Source organism: Chiloscyllium punctatum, chromosome 5 (assembly GCF_047496795.1).
Source record: "Chiloscyllium punctatum isolate Juve2018m chromosome 5, sChiPun1.3, whole genome shotgun sequence".
In the NCBI taxonomy this organism is placed as follows: domain Eukaryota; kingdom Metazoa; phylum Chordata; class Chondrichthyes; order Orectolobiformes; family Hemiscylliidae; genus Chiloscyllium; species Chiloscyllium punctatum.
Window position 1 is genome coordinate 2,867,616 of NC_092743.1, and position 22,678 is coordinate 2,890,293.

At 42.5% G+C, this 22,678-nt stretch overlaps 1 protein-coding gene across 5 annotated transcripts in view; it reads right to left on the minus strand.

The window, feature by feature from the left end:
- Nucleotides 1–22,678, minus strand: part of ubtfl (upstream binding transcription factor, like) — a 56,377-nt gene that overhangs the window by 27,321 nt on the left and 6,378 nt on the right. For all 5 annotated transcript variants that reach the window (XM_072569623.1, XM_072569622.1, XM_072569624.1 and 2 more), the window contains 9 exons: nt 19,478–19,588; nt 18,485–18,660; nt 17,379–17,462; nt 16,920–17,075; nt 16,121–16,185; nt 7,698–7,818; nt 4,509–4,619; nt 3,769–3,896; nt 3,193–3,334 (listed from right to left, as the gene is read on the minus strand). In XM_072569623.1, coding sequence (XP_072425724.1) covers nt 3,193–3,334; nt 3,769–3,896; nt 4,509–4,619; nt 7,698–7,818; nt 16,121–16,185; nt 16,920–17,075; nt 17,379–17,462; nt 18,485–18,660; nt 19,478–19,588 — 1,094 coding nt within the window. The remainder of the gene's footprint in view (nt 1–3,192; nt 3,335–3,768; nt 3,897–4,508; nt 4,620–7,697; nt 7,819–16,120; nt 16,186–16,919; nt 17,076–17,378; nt 17,463–18,484; nt 18,661–19,477; nt 19,589–22,678) is intronic.

Below are 22,678 nucleotides of genomic sequence, written 5' to 3' on the forward strand. Positions count from 1 at the left end.
GCACATTTCTGGACACTATGGGCAATTTTAACATGGCCCATCCACATCTTTGGACTGGAAATCTAAAATATTCATTATCAAGTTCAATCAGAATTCTGGAGAAACCTCTTTATCCAGAGTGTAATGACAGGCACAACACACTTAGTGAAAGAGAGGCTGAGTTGAGTATTTTAGGAGCCTTACTGAGCTGTTAAATGCATTTTGTATACGGTACACATTGCTGCTACCGAGTGTGGGTGTGGAGGAATGAATGCCGTGCCAATCAAGTGGGCTGCTTTGTCCCAGATGGTATCAAGCCTCATCTAGCAAGTGGGGAGTATTATTCCATCACACTTTTGACTTATAGATGGTGGACAGGTTTTGGAAAGTCAGGAGGTGAGTTACTTGCTGTAGTGTTCCTAGCCTCTGACCTGACCATGTAGCCACAGTTTTTATATGTATGAATATGGAGAGTCCAATTCAGTTTCTGGTTATTGGCAACCCCAAAGATATTGATAGTATCAGATTCAGCAATGGTGATACCATTGAATATCAAGGGAAAATGCATTCTCACTTGTTGGAAATTGTTATTGCCTGGCATTTGTAGGACACAAATGTTACTTCCACTCAAGACCAAACTTGATCAAAACTCAAATCTAGGTTCTGGATATTGTCCAAATCTTGATGCATTTGGATATAGGCCGTTTCAATGTCTGAGGAAGCTTCACTCTCTCTGTATGTCTGAGATGTAATCCAGTTTGGGCTCATGGCACTGGATGCCAGCCCTAAGGGAACACACAATTGATTTCACAGAGCTTGGGTTCTGGATATTAACCAGATCTTGATGATTTGGATATGGACTGTTTCAGTATCTGTGTAGTCACAAATAGTGCTGAACATTCTGCAATCATTGGTGACCATTCCCATTTCCAATCTTATGATGGAAGGAAGGTCATTGGTGAAGCTGAAGATGGTTAGGCCTAAGGACACTACCCTGCAGAGATATCCTGAAGCTGATCTCCAACTGTAAGCATTTTCTTCCCACTACGTTTGACTCGGATGATAATAGAGCGCAGTGCCTGAGTTATTGATTGAAAGAGAAGCTGCGAGCTCCAAATTATTTCCATGTTGGTTCTTGAGATGTGTGTAATAATGGCAGGGCAGTATTCATTTCCCCATCTAGTTGATCATAAAGTACAGGATTGGGCTGAGGCTATAATGTTAACACAGTGAGATTTTGAGGCACAGTCAATGAAGGGGAGGGATTGAGGGGAAACATTGAAAAAAAGAAAATAGAGTTAACAGTGAACATAGGTCCATTACAGAATGAGGATGAGGAAATAATGGGGCTAAAGGTTAATAAGTTCTCTGAGCTGGGGATTACTTTCTAGGATTTTAAAGGAAGTAGCTACAGAGATAATGGATGTGCTGGTAGTAATCTTTCGAGAATCCTTAGATTCTGGAACGTCTCAAAGGATTAGAAAACTGATATCTCCCTCATTCAAACAAGGATGGAGATAAAACAAAAGGTAAAAAAGGCCAAATGGATTAACATCTTTTATTGGAAAAACATTTGAGTCTGTCATAAAGTACAAATAGCAGAGCATAACATAATTCAACAGAGTCAGCATGGCTTCATGAAGAGGAAATCATGTCTGAAAAATTTATTACAGTTCTTTAAGGAGGTAACAGACAGGGTAAAGGGAATCTGTAGATCTAATATATTTGGATTTCCCATAAGGTACTGCAGATAAGGTTGCTTAATATAAAAGCCCACGAGGCTGGGGTAGTATATAACCATGGATAGAAGATAGAGAGCTGGCATAAAGAGGCCATTTTCAGGCAATCTGTTACTATTGGAGTACCACGGGGATCAGTACTGGGGACACAATTCCTTACAAATATTGTCATAACTTTGATAAGTGATTGTGCTGTAGCCAACTTTGTAGATAACACGAAAATAGGTGGGAAGGCAAGGGATGAGGATGACATAGAGAGTCTGCAGAGGGGTACAGATAGGTTAAGGACTAGGAATAACTTGGCAGAATTTTAATGTAGGGAAATATCAGGTGGACAGAAAGAAGAGCTAAATATTATTTAAATATGGAAAGACTGCAGAACCCTGCAGTAGAGAAGAGATTTGGAGTTCTAGTGGGGTTCGATATCACAGAAAGGTTAGCATCCAAGTTCACTGGGTAATGGAATGCTGGCTCTTATTTCAAAGGGAATGGAATGTAATAGAAGGAGATTTTGTTAAAACTACACAAGACTCTAGTCAGACTCTAGTCAGGGAATGCTGGGAACAGGTTTAGTTCCTTATTAAAGGAAATATACACTTGCACTGGAACAATCCAGAGAAGATTCATTAAGTTGATCCTGGTTATGAAGGGATTTACTTTGAGGAGCAGTTGAGTAGGTTGGGCCTGTAGTCATTACACTTCAGAAGAATGAGAGGCAACCTTATTGAAATATGTAAGAGTTTTACGGGTCTTGACAGGATAGATATGGAAATGTCATTCCCCCTTGAGCGCAAGTCTAGGACCAGAAGGCATAAACTCAGAATAAAGTGGTTGCCCATTTAAAACAGCATTGAAAGTTTTTTCCTCAGATGGTAGTCAATTTATGAAATTCTTTACTGCAGAAGGCTGTCAAGGCAAAGACAGACAAATTTCTAAACATTAAAGAAATCAGGTTTTCTGGGAATAAAGCAAGAAAGTGGAGTTGGAGGATGATCAGATCAGCCATGTTCTAATTTAGTGGTGCAGCTGTCTCAATGGGGCTAATGGCCTAATTCTGCTGCAACATTTTACAATCTATGGTCATAAATCTCAAAAAGGAAAATGCTCAAAATTGTCATGACAAGAAAAGCTTTCACTCAGAGGGTAGTGAATCTTTGAAATTCTGGCCATACCTCAGTCACTGTGCATGTTCACAAAATATTGCAATAGATTTCTCAATATCCATGATAAAGGAAATGGGAGAGTGCAGGAACATGGCACTGAGGTAGATGATCCACTTTCATTGTACTGAACGGTGGAGTAGGCTCAATGTGACAAAGATGCTACTCCTGCGACTATTTCCTAAGCTTCATTCATTAGCCTGCGGTTAGTTACCAAAAACTGGTTTGCTGGTCCAGTGTGGCACTGTCTCACCCAGTGAATGGTTGAACTCAGTGATGTTCTGCAGAAAGCTGTGAGGCAGTGTGTCTCTCACCTGTTCACATCGTTTCTGGTAAGTATCCTTCTCTTTCTGTGACATGACCTTCCACTGCTTGCTGCATAGTACCATGCGTTCAGTGCTCGGAACATCTTTCATGTTAACCATCAGTTCTGCACAGTATAACGAGTACCCATTCCTGCAGTAAGAACAAGATTCAGACTGCTTAGCGCATCAGACTTTACTCTGTATCTAACCCTTTGCTGTCCCTGTCCTGGACTGTTTGACAGGGGACAGTGTAGAGAGAGCTTTACCCTGTGCCTAATCTCATACTGTACCTGCCCTGGAAATGTTTGATGGAGGACAGTGTAGAGGGAGCCTTACTCTCTAACTAATCCTGAGCTCTAATCCAGTTTGGGTTCCTGACACTAGATGCCAGCTGTAACTTAGGGAACACACAACTGATTTCATATAAGCTAGGGTTCTAGATTCAGAAAACAGAATAAAACAACAATTTACGAAGACTCCCTGCTCCCGATCACCAATTGCTGACTATATGGAGCTGCAGCCCCCAATTTGTGGGCCTGCAAATACAGTGAAAGCTGGAGCAAGTCAGGAGTAAAGAATACTCACGGTGGTGGCTTTGTAGGACGTCCATCAAATTTATCTTTCAGCTGTCTCTCAGCTTTGGTTAGAATTGACTTGGCAGGTTCTTCGAAGTTCAATTCTGGATGAGCCTCCACATAAACTCTCATAGATGCCTACAAAAATAATTCAGAATAAAGTCTCATGAGCTGTCCGTTAAAATTATTGTGTTTATAAATTCATTTAAAGTATAAATGCTGGTCAGAAAAACTGGAAGATTTCCTGAGATGATCTTCCAAATACATCAGGTCGAGAGAAATCAAAGATCCTTGGTTTAACGTCTTATTTGAAATATTACACATCAAGAAGTGCAGCTCTCCATTAATAAATCTGTCAGCACTGACCCTCTGACAGTGCAGCACTCCCTCAGCACTGACCCTCTGACAGTGCAGCACTCCCTCAGCACTGACCCCCCGACAGTGCAGCACTCCCTCAGTGCTGACCCTCCAACAGTGCCCACTCCCTCAGCACTGACCCTCCGACAGTGCGGGACTGCCTCAGCGCTGACCCTCCGACAGTGCGGCACTCCCTCAGCGCTGACCCTCCGACAGTGCGGCACTCCCTCGGCACTGACCCTCCAACAGTGCGGCGCTCCCTCGGCACTGATCCTGCAACAGTGTGGCACTCCTTCAGCACTGACCCTCCCACACTTTTGTTGTTTTTGTTCTCTAAATCTCACATATAATGAGAGATTTTGACTAGAGTCGCTGGCTGATCAGTAAAATTACCTCATACTCTTTCTGCAGCTCCAGGGCTTTGCTGATCCACTTGAGTCTCTTTTTATCAGATAGCTGAGACCACTGTCTGCGAAGGGCATCCTTTAGCTCCTTTGGACTCACCTTAAAACAGGAACACACCACTTAATGAAATGTCATCCTTTGAATTTGAACCCAAACTCAGAGCATCCAAGGGTCTTAGGCACCAGACAACAGGGCAATTCAACCAATCCAACTCACTCCACCTGATATCACAAATGGCTGAAGGCACTGGATACTGCAAAGGCTATGGGCTTGACAACATTCCAGCAAAGTACTGAAGACCGGTGGGTGCTCTAGAATTAGCCCATAGCCAGGTTGTCCAGCACATATAAAATGTTGCCGAGGTAGGTCTGTTCATTAAAAGCAGGACAAATGCAACCTGACCAACTTTCATGTTATCAATCTAATTTTGATCATTATATGACAGTGCTACCCTATGACAGTAACTCAGACATAATCATTAGGTTTTCATTTATTCTAGAACGTTGGAGTGAAAATATCCTGCTGCAATTGTTGACAGCCTTTGTAAGACTCACACCTGGACTGTCATATGTAGGTTTTGGTCTTCTTACCAAAGGGGAGGATATATTTGCCATAGATAGATTGGTAGTTGTTCACCACAATAACCTATGGGCTCCAAGGATAGCTTAAGGCAACTACAGCTGTGTCCTCTACAGTTTAAAAGAATACGTGATTGCTTTGAAACCTACAGAATTCTTAGAGGGTAAATGCAGGAGAGTGGTTGTGGGAGAAAATCAAAGGAGAAGAGATCCAGAAACAGGGAAGCAATCAGTGTCCAAATGCAGGAAGGCTTGGACAATATTCAGATATGAGCTGGTAAGTAGCAAGAAACATTTGCATCTCACAAATACCAGGCAATGACCATCTTCAACAAGAAGCTAATGTTCAATGGCATTACCATAATGCCAATCCCTACTATCAATTTCCTGGGAGTTACCATTGAGCAGAAACGGAACTGGATTAGCTATATAATTACAGTGGCTATAAGAACTGTTCAGAAGCTCAGAATTCTTCAGCAAACAATTAAAAGTTCTGATTCCATGTCTCTCCATCAACAATGTACAAGTTAGCTCCAACAACACTCAAGTTCAACAGCATGCAGGACTAAGTAGCATGCTGGATTAGCACTACATCCACTTTCTCCACTACTGAAGCTCAGTAGCAGCAGTGTGTACAATCTATAAGATGCACTGTAGAAATTTGCCAAGGCTCCTCAGACAGCACCTTCCAAACTCAATACTATCTAGAATGGTAGATTGAGATCTACTATTCTGGAATGGCAAGAAAGACATTTGATGATAGACTGGATCGGTTAGGAGTATATTCTTTGGAGTTTAGAAGAATGAGGGGGAACCTCTAGAAACCTGTAAAATTCTACCAGGACGAGAAGGAAATGATACTTAAGAAATTTAATAACTATTCATGGACTGGAGGAATCAATAAAAGATAAGCTGTTACAAACAGCAATAACACTGGAATAAGCTGTTAAGAAACAAAGACAAGCTGTTACATGTACACTCAAGCAATTAGCTATGTCTTTCTGAGATTACATAAAAAACTGCTTTGACACTGCCTGATACACTGGCTGCTTTAGGCCACAGAGACAACAGATTACCCTGCAGAAGGATTTAAGGAGTTAACTACAGGAAAGCTGTGTCTTCGATCAGACAGTTAAGCCAAATATAACAAAGAAATTACTTTCAATAAGGAAGCATTTGAATTTGAATTGAATTTATTGTCACGTTTACCGAGGCACAATGAAAAGCTTTGTCTTGCGAGCAATACAGGCAGATTATAGAGTTAAGTAGCATAGATAATAAATATTAGGTAAACAGCGGCAAAAACAAAAACACAGGCGAATGCTCAGAGTTTGAGAGTCCATTCAGTATTCTAACAACAGTTGGGTAGAAACTGTTTTCGAAACTGGCTGCAGTCTTGCACAACTCAAATGGAAGACTCTGAAGAAAGCTAGGTATCATCTCAGAGACTAAAGGATGAGAATCTACATAAGAATCATAACTCAATAGCAGAACTTTGAAGAACAACACCGCAGAAGGGGACAACCCTGAAAACTTCCAGAGACAGATCACCGATGAAGTCCTGACCAGATTTCACCATTAATCGGGTGATAGCTAAGTTGGCTCGCAGGCTTATACCTGTTGATTGGAGGGACCTAATATTTGGTTGCTACATGCAATAAAGTTTGAATTATTGTTTCAGTAATTGACTGTGAGATTTCTTAATAAGAAGCTGAATTAAAGGTAACTTGTGGTGATTTACCCACAACACAGGGTAAATGCAAAAAGGATGTTCCCGATGATGGGGGTGTGTGTCCAGAACTTGGGGTCACAGTGTAAGGATATGGGCTGGGCCATTTGGACTGAGATGAGAGAAATGACATCACCCGGAGAGGGGTTAGCCTGTGGAATTATGTGGTTGTGATAAAAAAATTCAATGCTTTAAAGAGGAGTTGGAACTAGGTTTTAAGGCTAAAGGGATTGTAGGGTATGGGAAGAAAGCAAGAATGGTCAGCCATGATCATATTGAACAATAAAGTGGGCTTGAAAATCTGAATGGTCTACTCTTGCTCCCAACTTTCTATGTTTCTATATAAGGCAGCTTCCTTTTTTTTAAAATGTTTTCATCTAGAAGGATAAGGGCAGCAGATACTGCCACCTTCAAGTTCCCTTTCAAGCCACTCACCATCCTGACTCAGAAATAAATTGGCATTCCCTCAGTGTCTTTGGGTGAAAATTCTGAAATCCGCAGCCTACATTGAGTCTACATACAGCACATGGACTGCGGTGGTTCAAGTGTAAACAGGAATGGGCAATGAATGCGAGCATTCTCAATGAAGCAACAAAGAGAAGTGATCTGTGATCTGGTATGAGGAACAGCCACTATGAAAACAGCTGATTTTCATACAAAATATACTGGTTATGATACCCTGCAGTGAAGGGAATACTCCAAACCCACCAGGTCTGGTTTGATTACAACGCAGTCCACACGACAATGTTACTCTAACCGATTTCGACGTTAAATGTAACTGCAAGGTGACTAATGAATAAGTAATCCACCATTCAGGGAGCAGATGAAAGTGACTACATTTCTCAGTTCACTGTATATCGCATCCTTTACCTCAGGGTGAACTTTCAGGAACGCCTTTTTCTCATGATTATACCATAACTGCTGGGGTGTCTTTGGCTTTTCAGGAATATCTGATTTTCTCTGTTCTTCAATGAGATCAGGATGCTCATCCCTGGGAACACAGATCATTCAAAGAAATTAACATAATTGCCATCACCCTACAGCATTAGTTTGCCATTTTACTCCAGTAATGAGGATAAATTGAAGGAGTTGGGACTGTTCTCCCTGGAGAGGTGGTGATGGAGAGGTGGTGATGGAGAGGTGATTTGATGGAGGTTTTTAAAATCATGAGTGGTCTGGATTGAGTTGATACAGAGAGGCTGTTCCCACTTTTAAAAAAAATGAATGAGAGGGCACTGATTAAAGTGATGTGAAAAAACTTTTTCACACAGCATGTAGTTAGGGTCTGGAATACACTGCCTGGAAATGTGGTGGAGGCAGGTTTAATTGAGGCATCAAAGAGGGGCACTGGATGGTTATTTGCACAGAATGGTGAGCAGCGACATAGGGGAAAGGCAGGAGATTGGCCCTAGGTATCAGAAACAGTGCAGACATGATTGGCCAAGCAGCTCCTTCTGCAGTAACAATTCTGTAATTCTCCCTTATAATGAAAATAGAATCACATTGGATTCAACACAGATTCTCACTGAGGTACAAAATCTCTCTCTCTCTCTCACTCTCACACACACACTCTTACATTCTATCACTGGAGTACAAGTCTCCCTCATCCTTCCACCCACATTGACTCTCATTGGGGTATAGGTCACATTGATTTACACACACAATGACTCTCACTGGGGTATGGTTAAGACTGATTATCTCCTAGGATGTGATATTACACCAACTCCACATAAAACCTAGCTGTTTGCTGCTTTGTTGAATTTAGTACTGCTCTCATTTTTTTTGGTTTATTCTTGGATTGTGTGCTTCTTTTTAAATTCACTCATGGGAATTTTTGAACCAAGGCTCATCTAAGGTCAGGAGCTGAATCGCCCTGGCAGAACCCAAACTGGACATCACTTGAGTAGGTTACTGCTTAGCTTGATAGACAAATTCCCAGCTCGGCGAACAGAACCACAACAACGAGCACCCGAGCTACAAATCTTCTCCCAAACTTTGATAGCACTGTTGATAATACCTTCTATCACATTACTGATGATCAAAAGTAGACTGCTGGAGTGGTAACTGGCCAGGTTGGATTGTCCTGTTTTTTGTGTACAGGACATACCTGGGCAATTTTCCACATTAAGTGAATGCATGATGAATGTTAGGACCCTGAGACGCACAGAGATACACAGTGACCTTGGCCCCTTAAGGTACCAGGACAGGTAGATAAAGTGATTAAGGCGGCATTTGGTGCATGTCCCTTTACGAGCCTAGGCAGAGTGTTTAAGAGTAGGGAGGTGATGCTGAAATTGTATAAGACATTGGTTAGGGTATAATGTGAAGTTCTGGAATCCACATTTTAGGACGAATGTGCAGGCACTGGAGATTTACCAGGATGGTGCCTGGGCTGTTGAGTTTCAGTTATGAGGAGAGATTGAACAGACTGGAACAGACTGACAACAGATAAGATTGTGAGGAGAGATGACTGAAAAGTATAAAATTCTGAGGGGTATAGACAGGCTAGAGAGGAAGAAACATTTCCCCTTGAGGGAGGGATCAGTGACGGGGGTGCAGAGATTTAAGGTAAGGGACAGAAGGTTTAGAGAAGTTTGAGGAAAGGTTTTTTTCACTCAGAGGGTGGTGGAAATCTGGAATCCCTAAGGGTGATAGAAGCAGAAACCCTCATAACATTTCAAAAATATTTAGATATGGGATCCAATTGGGGGGACGGGGGAGCAGCCCCAAGCCATGGCCCACATAGACACCAACTACATAGGTAGGAAGAAAGGTGGGGAACTAAGGCAGAAATTCAGGGAGCTAGGGTGGAAGCTCAGAGCTAGAACAAACACAGTTGTTATCTCTGGTTTGTTGCCCATGCCACTTGATAGTGAAGTGAGGAACAGGGAGACAGCAGGGCTGAACTGCAGGGATGGTGCGGGGGGAGGGTTTCAAATTCTTGGATAAGTCAAGCTCTTTCTGGGGAAGATGGGACCTCTACAAACAGGATGCCCTTCACCTGAACCAGAGGGGTACTAATATCCTGGGGGGGGAAGTTTGCTCATGCTCTTCTGGGATGGGGGGAGGGGGGGGGGGTGTTTAACTAATGCAGCAGGGGGATGGGAACCTGAATTGTAGTTCCAGTGTACAGGAGGTTGAGGGTAGTGAGGTCAGGGATAGGTTTACAAGGCTGCGATGGGGCACCGGCAATCAGAGTATTAGTTTGAAATGTGTGTACTTCAATGTCAGGAGCATCCGAAATAAGGTGGGTGAACTTGCAGCTTGGAAAGGTACCTGGGATATTGATGTTGTGGCCATTTCAGAGACATGGCTTGAGGAGGGACAGGAATGGTTGTTGCAGATTCCGGGGTTTAGATGTTTCAGTAATAACAGAGAAGATGGGGATGGCGGCGGTGGTGGTGGTGGGGGGCCTTGTTAATCAAGGGTGGTATTCCAGCAGCTGTGAGAACGTGAGGACTCATCCACTGAGGTAGTTTGGGCTGAGGTTAGAAACAGGAAAGGAGCGGTCATCCTGTTGGGAGTTTTCTATAGCCCTCCAAATTTTCCAAGGAATGTACAGGAAAGGATAGCTAAGATGGTTTTCGAAAGGAGTGAGAGTAACAGGGTAGCTGTTATAGGGGACTTTAACTTCCCCAACATTGTCTGGGAATACAATAGTTCAAATAGTCTAGATGGGTCGGTTTGTATTCAATGTGTGCAGGAGGGTTTCCTGACACAGTATGTAGACCGGCCAACAAGGGGCGATGCCATATTGGATTTGGTATTGGGGAATGAATCCAGCCATGTGTTAGATTTGGAGATAGGTGACCACTTTGGCGATGGTGACCATAATTCAGTTATGTTTACAATAGCAATGGGCAGGGATAGGTATATACCGCAAGGAAAGTAGTATAACTGGGGGAAAGGCAATTATGATGCAATTAGGCAAGATTTAACATGCATAGGATGGGGAGGGAAACTGTACAGGATGGATACATTTGAAATGTGGAGCTTATTCAAGGAACAGCTACTGCGGGTCCTTGGTAAGAATCTACCTATCAGGCAGGGAGATAGCTGTCGAGAGAGGGAGCCATGGTTTACTAAAGAAGTTGAAGTTCTTGTCACGAGAAAGAAGAAGGCTTATGTGAGGATGAAGCATGAAGGCTCAGTTAGGGGACTTGAGAGTTATATGTTAGCCAGAAAAGATCTAAAAAGAGGGTTAAGAGGAGCCAGAAGGGACATGAGATGTTGTCAGCAAATAGGGTCAAGGAAAACCCTAAGGCCTTCTATCGGTATATCAGCAATAAAAGAATGACTAGAGTAAGATTAGGGCCAATCAAAGGTAGCAATGGAAAGGAGTGTGTGGAATCTGAGGACATAGGGGAAGCGTTTAATGAATACTTTTTGTCAGTATTCACATTGGAAAAGGACCATGTTAGTAAGAACACTGAGATACAGGCTACTAGATTAGATGGGATTGCGGTTGACAAAGAGGCAGTTTTAGCAATTTTGGAAGATCTGAAAATAGATAAGACCCCTGGGGCCTGGTGAGATTTATCCTCAGATTCTCTGAGAAGCCACAGAGGAGATTGCCGAGCCTTTGGCTTTGATCTTTATGTCATCATTGTCGACTGTAGCGCTAGAAGTCTGGAGGACAGCAAATGTTGTCCCCTTGTTCATGAAGGGGAGCCGAGACAACCCTGGTAATTATAGGCCAGTGAACCTTACTTTGGTTGTGGTAAGATGTTGGAAAAGGTTCTAAGAGAGAGGATTTATAATCAACTGGAAAGAAATCATTTGATTAGAGATAGTCAACACAGTTTTGTGAAGAGTAGGTTGTGCCTAATTAACCTTATTGAGTTCTTCGAGAAGGTGACAAAACAGGTGGATGTGGTGTATATGGACTTCAGTGATTGATAAGGTTCCACACGGTAGGCTATTGCACAAAATATGGAGTTTCAGGATTGAAGGTGATTTAGTGAATTGGATCAGAAATTGGCTAACTGAAAGAAGACAGAGGTTGCTGGTTGATGGGAAATGTTCATCCTGGAGTTCAGTTACCAGTGGTGTTCCACAAGGATCTGTTTTGGGGCCACTGTTGGTTGTCATTTTTATAAATTATCTGGATGTGGACTTAGAAGGATGGGTCAGCAAATTTGCAGATGGCACTAAGGTAGGCAGAGTTGTGGATAGTGCTGAAGGATGTTGTGGTTTAAAGAGGGACATAGATAAGATGCAGAGCTGGACGGAGAAGTGGCAAATGAGCTTAATGTGGAAAAGTGTGAGGTAGTCCACTTTGGAAGAAATAACAGGAATGCAGGGTACTGGGCTAATGGTAAAATTCTTGGCAGTGTAGATGAAGAGAGAGATCTCGGTGTCCTAGTGTATAAATCCCTGAAAGTTACCACCCAGATTGATAGGGTTGTTAAGAAGGCATATGGTGTGTTGGCTTTTATTGGTAGGGGGAATTAAGTTTCTGAGCCACAAGGTCATGCTTCAGATGTACAAACCACTGATAAGGCCACACCTGGAGTATTGCATACAGTTCTGGTCACCACATTATAGGAAGGATATGGAAGCTTTGGAAAGGGTTCAGACAAGATTTACTAGGATGTTGCTTGGTCTGGAGGGAAGGCCTTATAAGGAAAGGCTGAGAAACTTGAGGCTGTTTTCATTAGAGATAACAAGATTGAGAGGTGACTTAATTGAGACATACAAGATAATCAGAGGGTTAGATAGGGTGGACAGTGAGAGCCTTTTTCCTCGGATGGTGAAGGCTACCATGAGGGGACATAGCTTTAAATTGAGGGGTGATTGAATTAGGACAGATATCAGGGGTTGTTGCTTTACTCAGAGTAGTAGGGACGTGGATGGCCTGCCTGCAACAGTAATAGACTCACTAAGGGCATTTAAATGGGCATTGGCCATACATAAGGATAATAATGGAACGGTGTAAGGTAGATGGGCATCAGATTAATTTTACAGGTCGACACAACATCGAGAGCTGAAGGGCCTGTGCTGTTCCGTAATGTTCTACGTGCACTTGCAATGCCAAAGCAGACAACGTTACAAGGCATACAAGTGTGAGGTGATGTATTTTGGTAGGAAGAATAGATGCACGGACTATTTTCAAAATGGGGAGAAAATTCAGAAGTCTGGGTGTTCTAGTCCAGAATTCTCTCAAGGTAAACTTGCAGGTTGAGTCAGTCAGTCAGTAGAAAGGCAAATGCAATGATGCCATTTATTTTGAGAGGACTTGAATATAAAAGCAGGAATGTACTTCTGAGGCTCTATAAGTCTCTGATCAGACAACATATGGAGTATTGGGTGCAGTTTTGAGCCTCATATCTCAGGAAGGTTGGCCCTGGAGTAGGTTCAGAGGAGGTTCACAAGAATGGTCCCAGGAATGAAAAGCTTAACATATGAGGAAATTTTGAGGACTCTGGGTTTATGCTCGATGGAGTTTAGAAGGATGAGGGGGACTCTAATTAAAACACACGGAATACCGAATGGCCTGGACAGAGTAGATATTGGGAAGATGTTTCAATTGGTAGGAAAGACTAGGACCCGAAGGTACAGCCTTAGAGTAAAGGGAAGATCTATTAGAACAGAGATAAGGAGAAACTTCCTCAGCCAGAGAGTGGTGAATCTCTGGAATTCATTGCCACAGAAGGCTAGGTCATTGAGTATATTTAAGACTGAGATAAATAGGTTCTTGAGTATCAAGGAGATCAAGGGTTATGGGGAGAAAGTGGCTGAGAAACTTATTAGCCATGATTGAATGGCGGGGCAGACTTGATGAGTTGAATGGTCTAATTTCTGCTCCTGTGCCTTATCATCTTATAGTTATAGGGCCAAGTATTGGAAAATAGGATTAGAATCGCTCAGTTTTTGACCAGCACAGACTCAATGGGCCAAACAGCCTTTTCTCTGTCTTGCAGATTTCAATGACTTTAATGTCAGGTTGATGTCAGTATTATAACTGTACTGGAACAGCTTAGCTAGTTTTGGAGCTCATGTCTTCAGTACTATTGCTTGAATGTTGACAGAGCCACAGCTTTTGCAGCATTCAGTGCCTCTAACCGTTTCTTGAGATCAAGTGAATCAAATTGGCCGAAGACTGGTATCTGTGATGCTGGAGATCTCTGGAGGAGGCCAATCCACTCAGCACTTGTGGCTGCAGATTACTGAGAATGAGTCAGCCTTAGCATTTCTATGGATGTGCTCGGCTCTTCCATCATTGAAAACTGGGATATTTGTAGAACCTCCCCCCTCCAGCAGTTGTTTAATTATCCACCACCATTCACGACTGAAGAGTTTAGATTTGTATTGTGCCTTGGTGAGCCCACACCTGGAGTATTGCATGCAGTTTTGCTCTCCCTATCTAAGTAAGGATTGTTATTTTAGTCAACATAATTGGACATGTCAGGTGGGAATTGAACCTAGACCTCCTGACCCAGAGATACAGACATTGCTATTGCGCCACATGATGCAAGGAAGGATATACTTGACATAGAGGCAGATCCATCAGATTAATTCTTGGAATGGTTGGCTTGTCTTATGAGGAGAAATTGCAGAAACTGGGTCTGTGTTTCCTTGAGTTTCAAAGAATGAGAGATGACCTCAATGAAATTTGTAAAATGCTTAGAAAGTGAAAAGGTCTATATAGATAGGACACTTCCCCTGGCTGCACTCTAGATTAGATTAGATTAGATTACTTACAGTGTGGAAACAGGCCCTTCAGCCCAACAAGTCCACACCACCCCGCCGAAGCGCAACCCACCCATACCCCGACATCTACCCCTTACCTAACACTACGGGCAATTTAGCATGGCCAATTCACCTAACCTACACATCTTTGGACTGTGGGAGGAAACCGGAGCACCCGGAGGAAACCCACGCAGACACGGGAGAACATGCAAACTCCACACAGTCAGTCGCCTGAGGCGGGAATTGAACCCGGGTCTCTGGCACTGTAAGGCAACAGTGCTAACCACTGTGCCACCGTGCCGCCCAGCTAGAATCAGATGACATAATCTCAGGATAAGGGACAGGCCATTTAATTTCGAGATGAATTGGAGTTTCTTCACTTCGAGACTGGCGAATCTTTGGAATTCTCTACCGCAGACAGCTCAATCATTGACCATGCTCACAACAGAAATTAATGGATTTCTGGAGACAAATTATATTAAGGAACATGGAGATAGTGCAGGAAAATGGTATTGAGTTAGAAAAACATGTTGCGGCTGTACAGGACATTGGTTAGGCCATTTTTGGAATACTGTGTGCAGTTCTGGTCTCCATCCCATCAGAAGGATGTTGTGAAACTTGAAAGGATTCAGAAAAGATCTACAAGGATGTTGCCAGGGTTGGATGATTTGAGCTTAAAAATGTGTTGCTGGAAAAGCGCAGCAGGCCAGGCAGCATCAAAGGAACAGGAGAATCGATGTTTCGGGCATAAACCCTTCTTCAGGAATGAGGAGGGTGTGCCAAGCAGGCTAAGATAAAAGGTAGGGAGGAGGAACTTGGGGGAGGGGCATTGGGAATGCGATAGGTGGAAGGATGTTACGGTGAGGGTGATAGGCCGGAGTGGGGGTGGGGGCGGAGAGGTCGGGAAGAAGATTGCAGGTCAAGAAGGCGGTGCTGAGTCTGAGGGTTGGGACTGAGAAAAGGTGGGGGGAGGGGAAATGAGAAAGCTGGAGAAATCTGCAGATTTCTAGATTGGGTTGGGATATCTGGTCGGCATGAATGAGTTGGACCAAAGGGTCTGTTTCCATGCTGTATATCTCTATGACTCTATCTGGTCCTGCTGGCTGAAACATTACTGAGCTCTGTCTATCTCTTGCTGTTTATGCTGTTTGGCAGACAAGTAGACCTGTTTTGTAGCTTCACCAGGTTGCCACCTCACTTTTAGATATGCCTGGTGCTGCTCCTCACAAGCCTTCCTGCACTCTTCATTGAACTAGAGTTGATCCTCTGGCCTGATGGTAACGGTTGAGTGAGGGATTTGTCAAGTCATGAGATTGTAGGTTGTGTTCGAGTACAATTCTGCTGCTGCTGATGGCCCACAGCATTATTACCTGTGCATTCAGTAATGAGGGGGAATGGTATTGGGAGTACTTCCATTTAATCCTGGAATGCTCATCACTAATGTGCAGTTGATCAAGTACCAGTCACCTGTCAGTAGTCTTGATGAAGATACGTGCAGGATATTTGACTACAGAGACCATTAGAACAATGATTTTGAAGAGAGACAGACAGACAGACACGCATACACTGAGAGCAGTTGTTGATAAAACAGTGAATGGTACCTGAATTTGGCCATTGCCTGCCCAAAATTCCCTTTCTCCTGCTGGAAGTCCTGAATGTACTTGAGCTGCAGAAAGGGAGTAGGAATATGGTTAAGATGGGGAGAGACAGCTGACACTGACAGCATCATTAGATTTGTTTCATCAGATGGAAAGTGTTTCCTTCTCATAAGTCACTAACTCAACATGAAGCAAGGAGGAGGTCTCTCCTATCTTAAAATATTTATTACTCAACCAATATCACTGAAATAAATGGTCATCATCCCATTTTTGTCACTAGGATCATGCTGCACACAATTTGGTTGTGTTTCCTATATTAGAACCATAACTGTACGAAGGTGATGGTGGTGATGTAGGATCACAGCCAGTAATCCAGAGACCAAGGCTAATGCTCTGGGGACATGGGCTCAAATGACAGATGCTGTGAAATTTAAATTCAATTTATAATAAATTTGGAATCCAAAGCTAGTTTCAGTGATTAACATGACAACAATCAGTTGAAAAAAAAACATCGTTAATGTCCTTTTAGGAAGGAAATCTGCCTTCCTTAATAAGTGACTCCAGAATTACAGCAATATGGTTGATTCTTAACTGCCCTCCGAAATGGCATAGCAAGCCACTAAATTTAAGGGGCAGTTAGGGATGGACAACAATGCTGGTCTTGCCAGCGAAAGCCACAATCCATGAAAGAATAATTTAAAAACGACTTCCATCATTGAAAAACACATTATGATGTTCAATGGCCATGAAAGTTACTTTTGAAATGCAAGGCTGTGTTTCTTTTTCTAATGGCCACTTGCACCTTTTTTTTCTCTGGCAGTTCCTTGTATTTCTTGGAAAGGATTTTTGTCAAGTCCAGGTTACTCATTTCTGGGTGAATCTTGGCATATTTGGCTCTTTTTTCCATGAAGAATCGAAAGTACGGAGTCAACGGTTTCTTCGGAAAATCGGGATGAGTCTGAAATAAAGATGCACAATCTAACAATTAATCCACAGCTGATCATGTTGCTGTTTTACACCTACACACCCAGTGCCACAAAATGACACACCCCCACAGTCAGTTTCTCATACATACACTGAAGTCTTCATGTACAATCACATGCACAAAGGCACATAAAGACTGAAATTCACAGGGATGCTCTCACACAGTATTGGCAGCATACACACAGATGCAAATGCCAGCTCACCCAGAGCAGTCCCAATGCATCATTCCCCACCAGTCCAGTATCAGGGATATCAGGCTGAACACTCTTGACTCTACCTTTAGCTTCTTGCCCTTGTATGGATTTTTCACAAACTCCACAGCATCTGCGAGCAGCTCACTCAGAGTGCGATATTTTCTGATCTAAGGAAATGAGAAGGTTAGATATGAACTGAAAGATTCCTAGCCCTTTGACAAATAAAGGACAATATCAATAGACAATAGAAGAGGAGACTATTACATTTGTTGCCATAGAATGCTCCAAAATACTCAACAGACAAAGAAATCCAGTAAAATCTGCTGACAAGTTTGTGTCAAGCGGAGCTTTAAGATAACTGAGAAAACTGAAACTAGAAAGTGGATATCAACTAACACATTCTAACTTTAACAAAAAAAAACTGTTATAGGAAACATGTGAGAAATGTTTATTTTTCAATGTGTTCACACCTTACAGTAAGAGGCACTGAGAAACATTGGAAGTTACCTTTGAAAATTCAGCAATCTTTCTCAGTTATCATATGTTCTCAGGCAAGCATAACAGCCTGCCAGATCATGAATGCAGTCAAACAGAGTTTCCAAGATGCACTGCAAAATCGTGGAGTTCCTCATAGCCTTTGCTATTTCAGCCAGCGACACAGGTGATTGGGTGGATATTCTTCACACTCTTTATGGTCATTGGGTGACAGGGCAATCATCGGATCCTGTGAGGTCATCAGGGTGAGAAATTTTCCTATCACAAGCCGTAGTGGCTTTTTTTGATGCCACCTATGTTGGTTCAGACCACAGCAGTGCCATGTTCCTTGCTTAGCTTTCCATCATTAACAGTTAAAGCTGAAGTATGTCAGGAGCTATCTGGTAAAACAGTCCAGTTTCATCCAGGTTATAAATGTCTCTTGGTACATACTTGTTCAGGACGTGGGTGAGTCCAAATTACAGTTCTCACTGCAGGCTTGCCTGTGATTCTGTGATCTGGAATGTACTATCACTGCTCCTATTCATTGTTTAACCCTAATTACTGTGGAGAAGTTGTCAATAAAGACGGCTGTGTGCCCAGAACGGTGTAGTCTACGGTGGGTTTGAGGGACACGGAGGCACTGGGCTTGAGGGATGTAAGGGTTTGAGGGACCTTGGATGGTGTGGTTTCTGTCACAAAGGTAATCACTAACCTCAGAGGCCAGTTTCAGCCACTTGAGCCGACACATTTCCCCAGTGAAGGGTCCGAACGCCACTTTCTCCCAGTTGAAGTGCGACTCGGTAGTTTTGTACTTCATGCAGTCTCCCTCTGGGATCAGGCTCTTTATCCGATCCAACAAACATTGTACATCTTCTTTACTCCATAGATCTGAAAAAAAATCCCCGCACTAATTTAACAGCTTGATCTGACAGATACAGTTTATAGGAACAAGATGTTGCCATCCAGCCCCTCGCATCTGTTCTGCTATTCAATCGTGGCTGACCTGTATCTTCATCCAGCTTGATTCTGTCACCCTCAACACCTTCACAAAAAGAATCCTGAAATTTCCAACTGACTCCCAGCCTCAACAGCTTTACCAGGGATAAAGTTTTAGATTTCTATTCTCCTTTCTGTGGAGAAGTGTCTCCTGACATAATTTGTGAATAATTCCAATTTCATGTTTCAGCTCCACTCATATGGATGTAAAGCACTTCCTCACTTGCCCTGAATCCAAGAAATCGGTTTCTCCCCTGGGTTTCAAGACAGCCCTAAAGGAAGAGCAAGTGAACAAGCAGGAAGTTTGGCTCTGAGCACCACTGGGTCAGTGGTTAACATTAGAATTATTGAAAAGGCCAGAATTTGAGAATCCTGCTGCTGTACCTGACCCAAGGCCAATTGAACAAATCCTTCTGAAGAGCGGACGACTTGTCACTGCTCTTGAAAGGAAACAGACAAAGGAATAAATGCTTAAAAGGGAACAAACCAAATGGACAAACAGCAAGGCAGTGGAGCTCAGGGAGAGTTCATTCAGAGAGAGAGGTCACAAGGTGAGGTTAAATTTAAAAGGATGGTGTCTGAATTACTACTCTATTCAATTCCGCAACTTCTCAACTCCTTAAATCATTTTTTGAAATGAGACTAACTGCTGCCTTACACACCTCCGCCTTCCTGCTCCCCCTTTGCAGATTGTAGGGGTGAATCTTACCGGCCTCTTCCTTAATGGAGATGGTCTGGACAGACGTGGAAACCACTGAGGCTCCATTCATGGTGTCAGCTGCTCCCTCCGGCACCACTCTTCTCACGTTCCACCTAAAGGCTAGATGAATCGGGAAAGCAGTGTGGTTAGTTCAGCACTGGTGTCAGCAGCATGTGTTTGTAACCCAGTTGTTTATTAGCAACTGTTGGCAATCGGGGGATCGTGTCCACTGAAACCTCACAGCACATATGGATATTACAACAGTTCAAATAATTTCCTGACAAAGTGTTTTGCTCGTGTTATTTGGGAGGGTTTAAACTAACTTGGCACAAGGGTCTATGCTGCAATACTGGAGAGAAAGACTATGGTACACAGAATACTGGGACAGACAGATAGCTGGCAACCAAGGAAGAAATATTATGAAGTAGTTTCAATGTAAAGGGAAAAGTAATAAAGTCTAAATCAGGAATACAATACGCAGCAGCAGTTGTGGAAGCAAGGTCACTGGGGACATTTAAGAGACTGCTGGACATGTATATGGTCACAGGAATTTGAGGGTGCATACATGAGGATCAAATGTTGGCACAACATGGTGGGCTAAAGGGCCTGTTCTGTGCTGTACTGTTCTATGTTCTATGATACATGTGGTAAAGAAGATCGGAGAGTTATTGCTGCAGATCGCAAAGTGAAAATTTGACATATGGCTACAACACAGACCTGGTTCAAGAAAAGGAAACACTGGGTATTAAGTATTCATGTATACAAGGTGTTCAGGAAAGATATGATAGAAAGTTAGAAAGGGATTGTTGGTCTTGGAGTAAGAGTTTATTCCAAAGGGGTCAAGGACAGAGTCCATTTGGTGTAATGACACTGCTCAGTACAGTCTGTAGCCAGCAACTGGTGGGAAGGATGCAGCAGGAAAAAATTGCAAGAAAATTATACACAGGTGCAAAAATTATAAAGTAGTTACAATGGGGGTTTTAATTACCTAAATACATATTAGAAAATTAGTTACATTAAGGGCACAAAAAAGAGGCAAGAACTCCTAAATTCTCATTCCAATTGATATTTTCATTCCATTGAGAAAGAAGGCTCTGCTAGACCTGGGTCCTGGAATGAAGTGGGCCAAGTGGATTAAGTATTAGTAGGGAAACATTTACGGAACATTGTATTATAAGACTAGATTGGCTATGGAAAAGAAAAAGGAGCAATCGAGATTAGAAATAATTAACTGGGAGACAGACAACTTAGATTTTATTTTTAATTGTTCTAGGTGATGAGGGCATTGGCAGCATTTACTGTTAAGTCCCAAATGTCGTTAAGAAACTGGCAGAATTGAAAGGCTGCAGATTACGTGGTTTACCTGGCCCAGCCAAACTGGATTCAGAGGTTGGCAGGCAAAACCACTGAACATTAAGCTACCTTTAAAGAATAGATAGTTTGGCTACAGTCAGGGTACAATCTCACAAGGAGGAAAAGTAGGTCATACACATCCACAATTCTCAAAAAAGACAGAGATAGGGTGTGAGGTGAAGAACAAAAACTGGGCTCATGACAGATATCAAGTAGATCATATAATGGAGAACCAAGCTGACAGAAGGTGACAGGGAACTGAAAAGCAAATATCAGAAGCAAAGAGAAAATATGAGAAGAAACTGGCAACTAACAAAAACTTCAGAAAAGGTGATAAAGAGGAGGAGTGGGGCCAGTTAAAGATTTTTTAAAAAGGGCATTTACACATGGAGATGAAACTCAGCAGGTCTGGCAGCATTCGTGCAGAGAAAGCATAATTATTGTTTCATCAGAACTAATAACAGCCAGGAACATGTAGTATTTATACTGAAAACAAGGATGGCATGCCTGGGGAAGGTGAGTGGATAAGTGGAGATGGAGCGTGAGTGAGAGAGAAATAGCTACGAAAGGGATAGACAGACAAGGAGATTATTGACAGGAGGCCAGGACAGAAGAGAAGCTTAATCAGTGACAATGGCAGCTGAGAGTAGGACAAAATGGGTAGGCTGTGATAGAAGTAACAGGACAAAGAGTGGGTGAGAATGGGTTGGCTGCACTGAAAGCAGCCCGTTTCATGACAGAACCAGGATCTGCTGACCTGGTTCATCTCTAACCCCCCGCCAACTTTAGGATGAGTCCTCACCTCCACGCTCACCTCTCCACTGACCTCGTCTTCAGCATAAATACCTCAATTTCCTAGCTGCTTTCAGTTCTGATGAACAGTCATAGGTCTCAAAGCATTAATACTGTTTTCTCTCCACAAATACTGCCAGGTCTGCTGAGTTTCACCAGAAATTTCTGTTTTTCTTTCAGATTTCCAGCACCTGCAGTTCTTTATTTTATTTAAACTTTGAGGCTGGGGGCGTTGCAATGGTATTTAAAGTTAAAAATCAAATAACACCAGGTTGTAGTCCAACAGGCTTATTTGGAAGGACTAGCTTTCAAAGCAGAGCAGTGCTCCGAAAGCTAGTGCTTCCAAATAAACCCATTGGACTATAATCTGGTGTTATGTGATTTTGAACTTTGTCCATCCCAGTCCAACACCGACTCCTCCACATTATGGTATTTAAAGCACACCCTGCATCTTTATTCATCAAGGAAGACTACGCTGCTCAGGCCACAGAGGAAGAGGAGCTAGTTATTCAGACACACAGCAGACTTAAAATTGATAAGAAGATGGTTTTGAATAGTCTGGCTTTAATTGAACTTGATAATGCATCAGGTCTGAATGATATGCATCTAAGGATACAGAGGGAAGTCATCGTGGAAATTGTGAAAGCATGGACTATGATTTTTCCATTATCCTTAGATTTGGGGTGGTGCCAATGTTTTAGGGACTGCAATTGTTACACATTTGTTCAAAAAAGGATGTTAGGCCAATCAGTTAAATGTTGGCAGTAGGGAAGCTTTTCAATGTGATACTTTGAGACAAAATTAACAATGTCTTGGACAAATGCAGATGAATTATGGAAAACGAGAATGACTTTGAGGGCAAATCCTTTTCAGGTAACCTGTGAGAGCCTTTTGATGGTATCAACGAGACTAGTGGCCCAGAGGCTCAAGTGAATTCTTGGGGAAGTGTTCAAATACCATCCCTACGATTGATGTAATTTAAAATCAATAAAATCTTAAATTGAAATCTAGATGGTGACTATGAAATGATCATTGATTGTCATTAATAACCTGTCTGGTTCACTG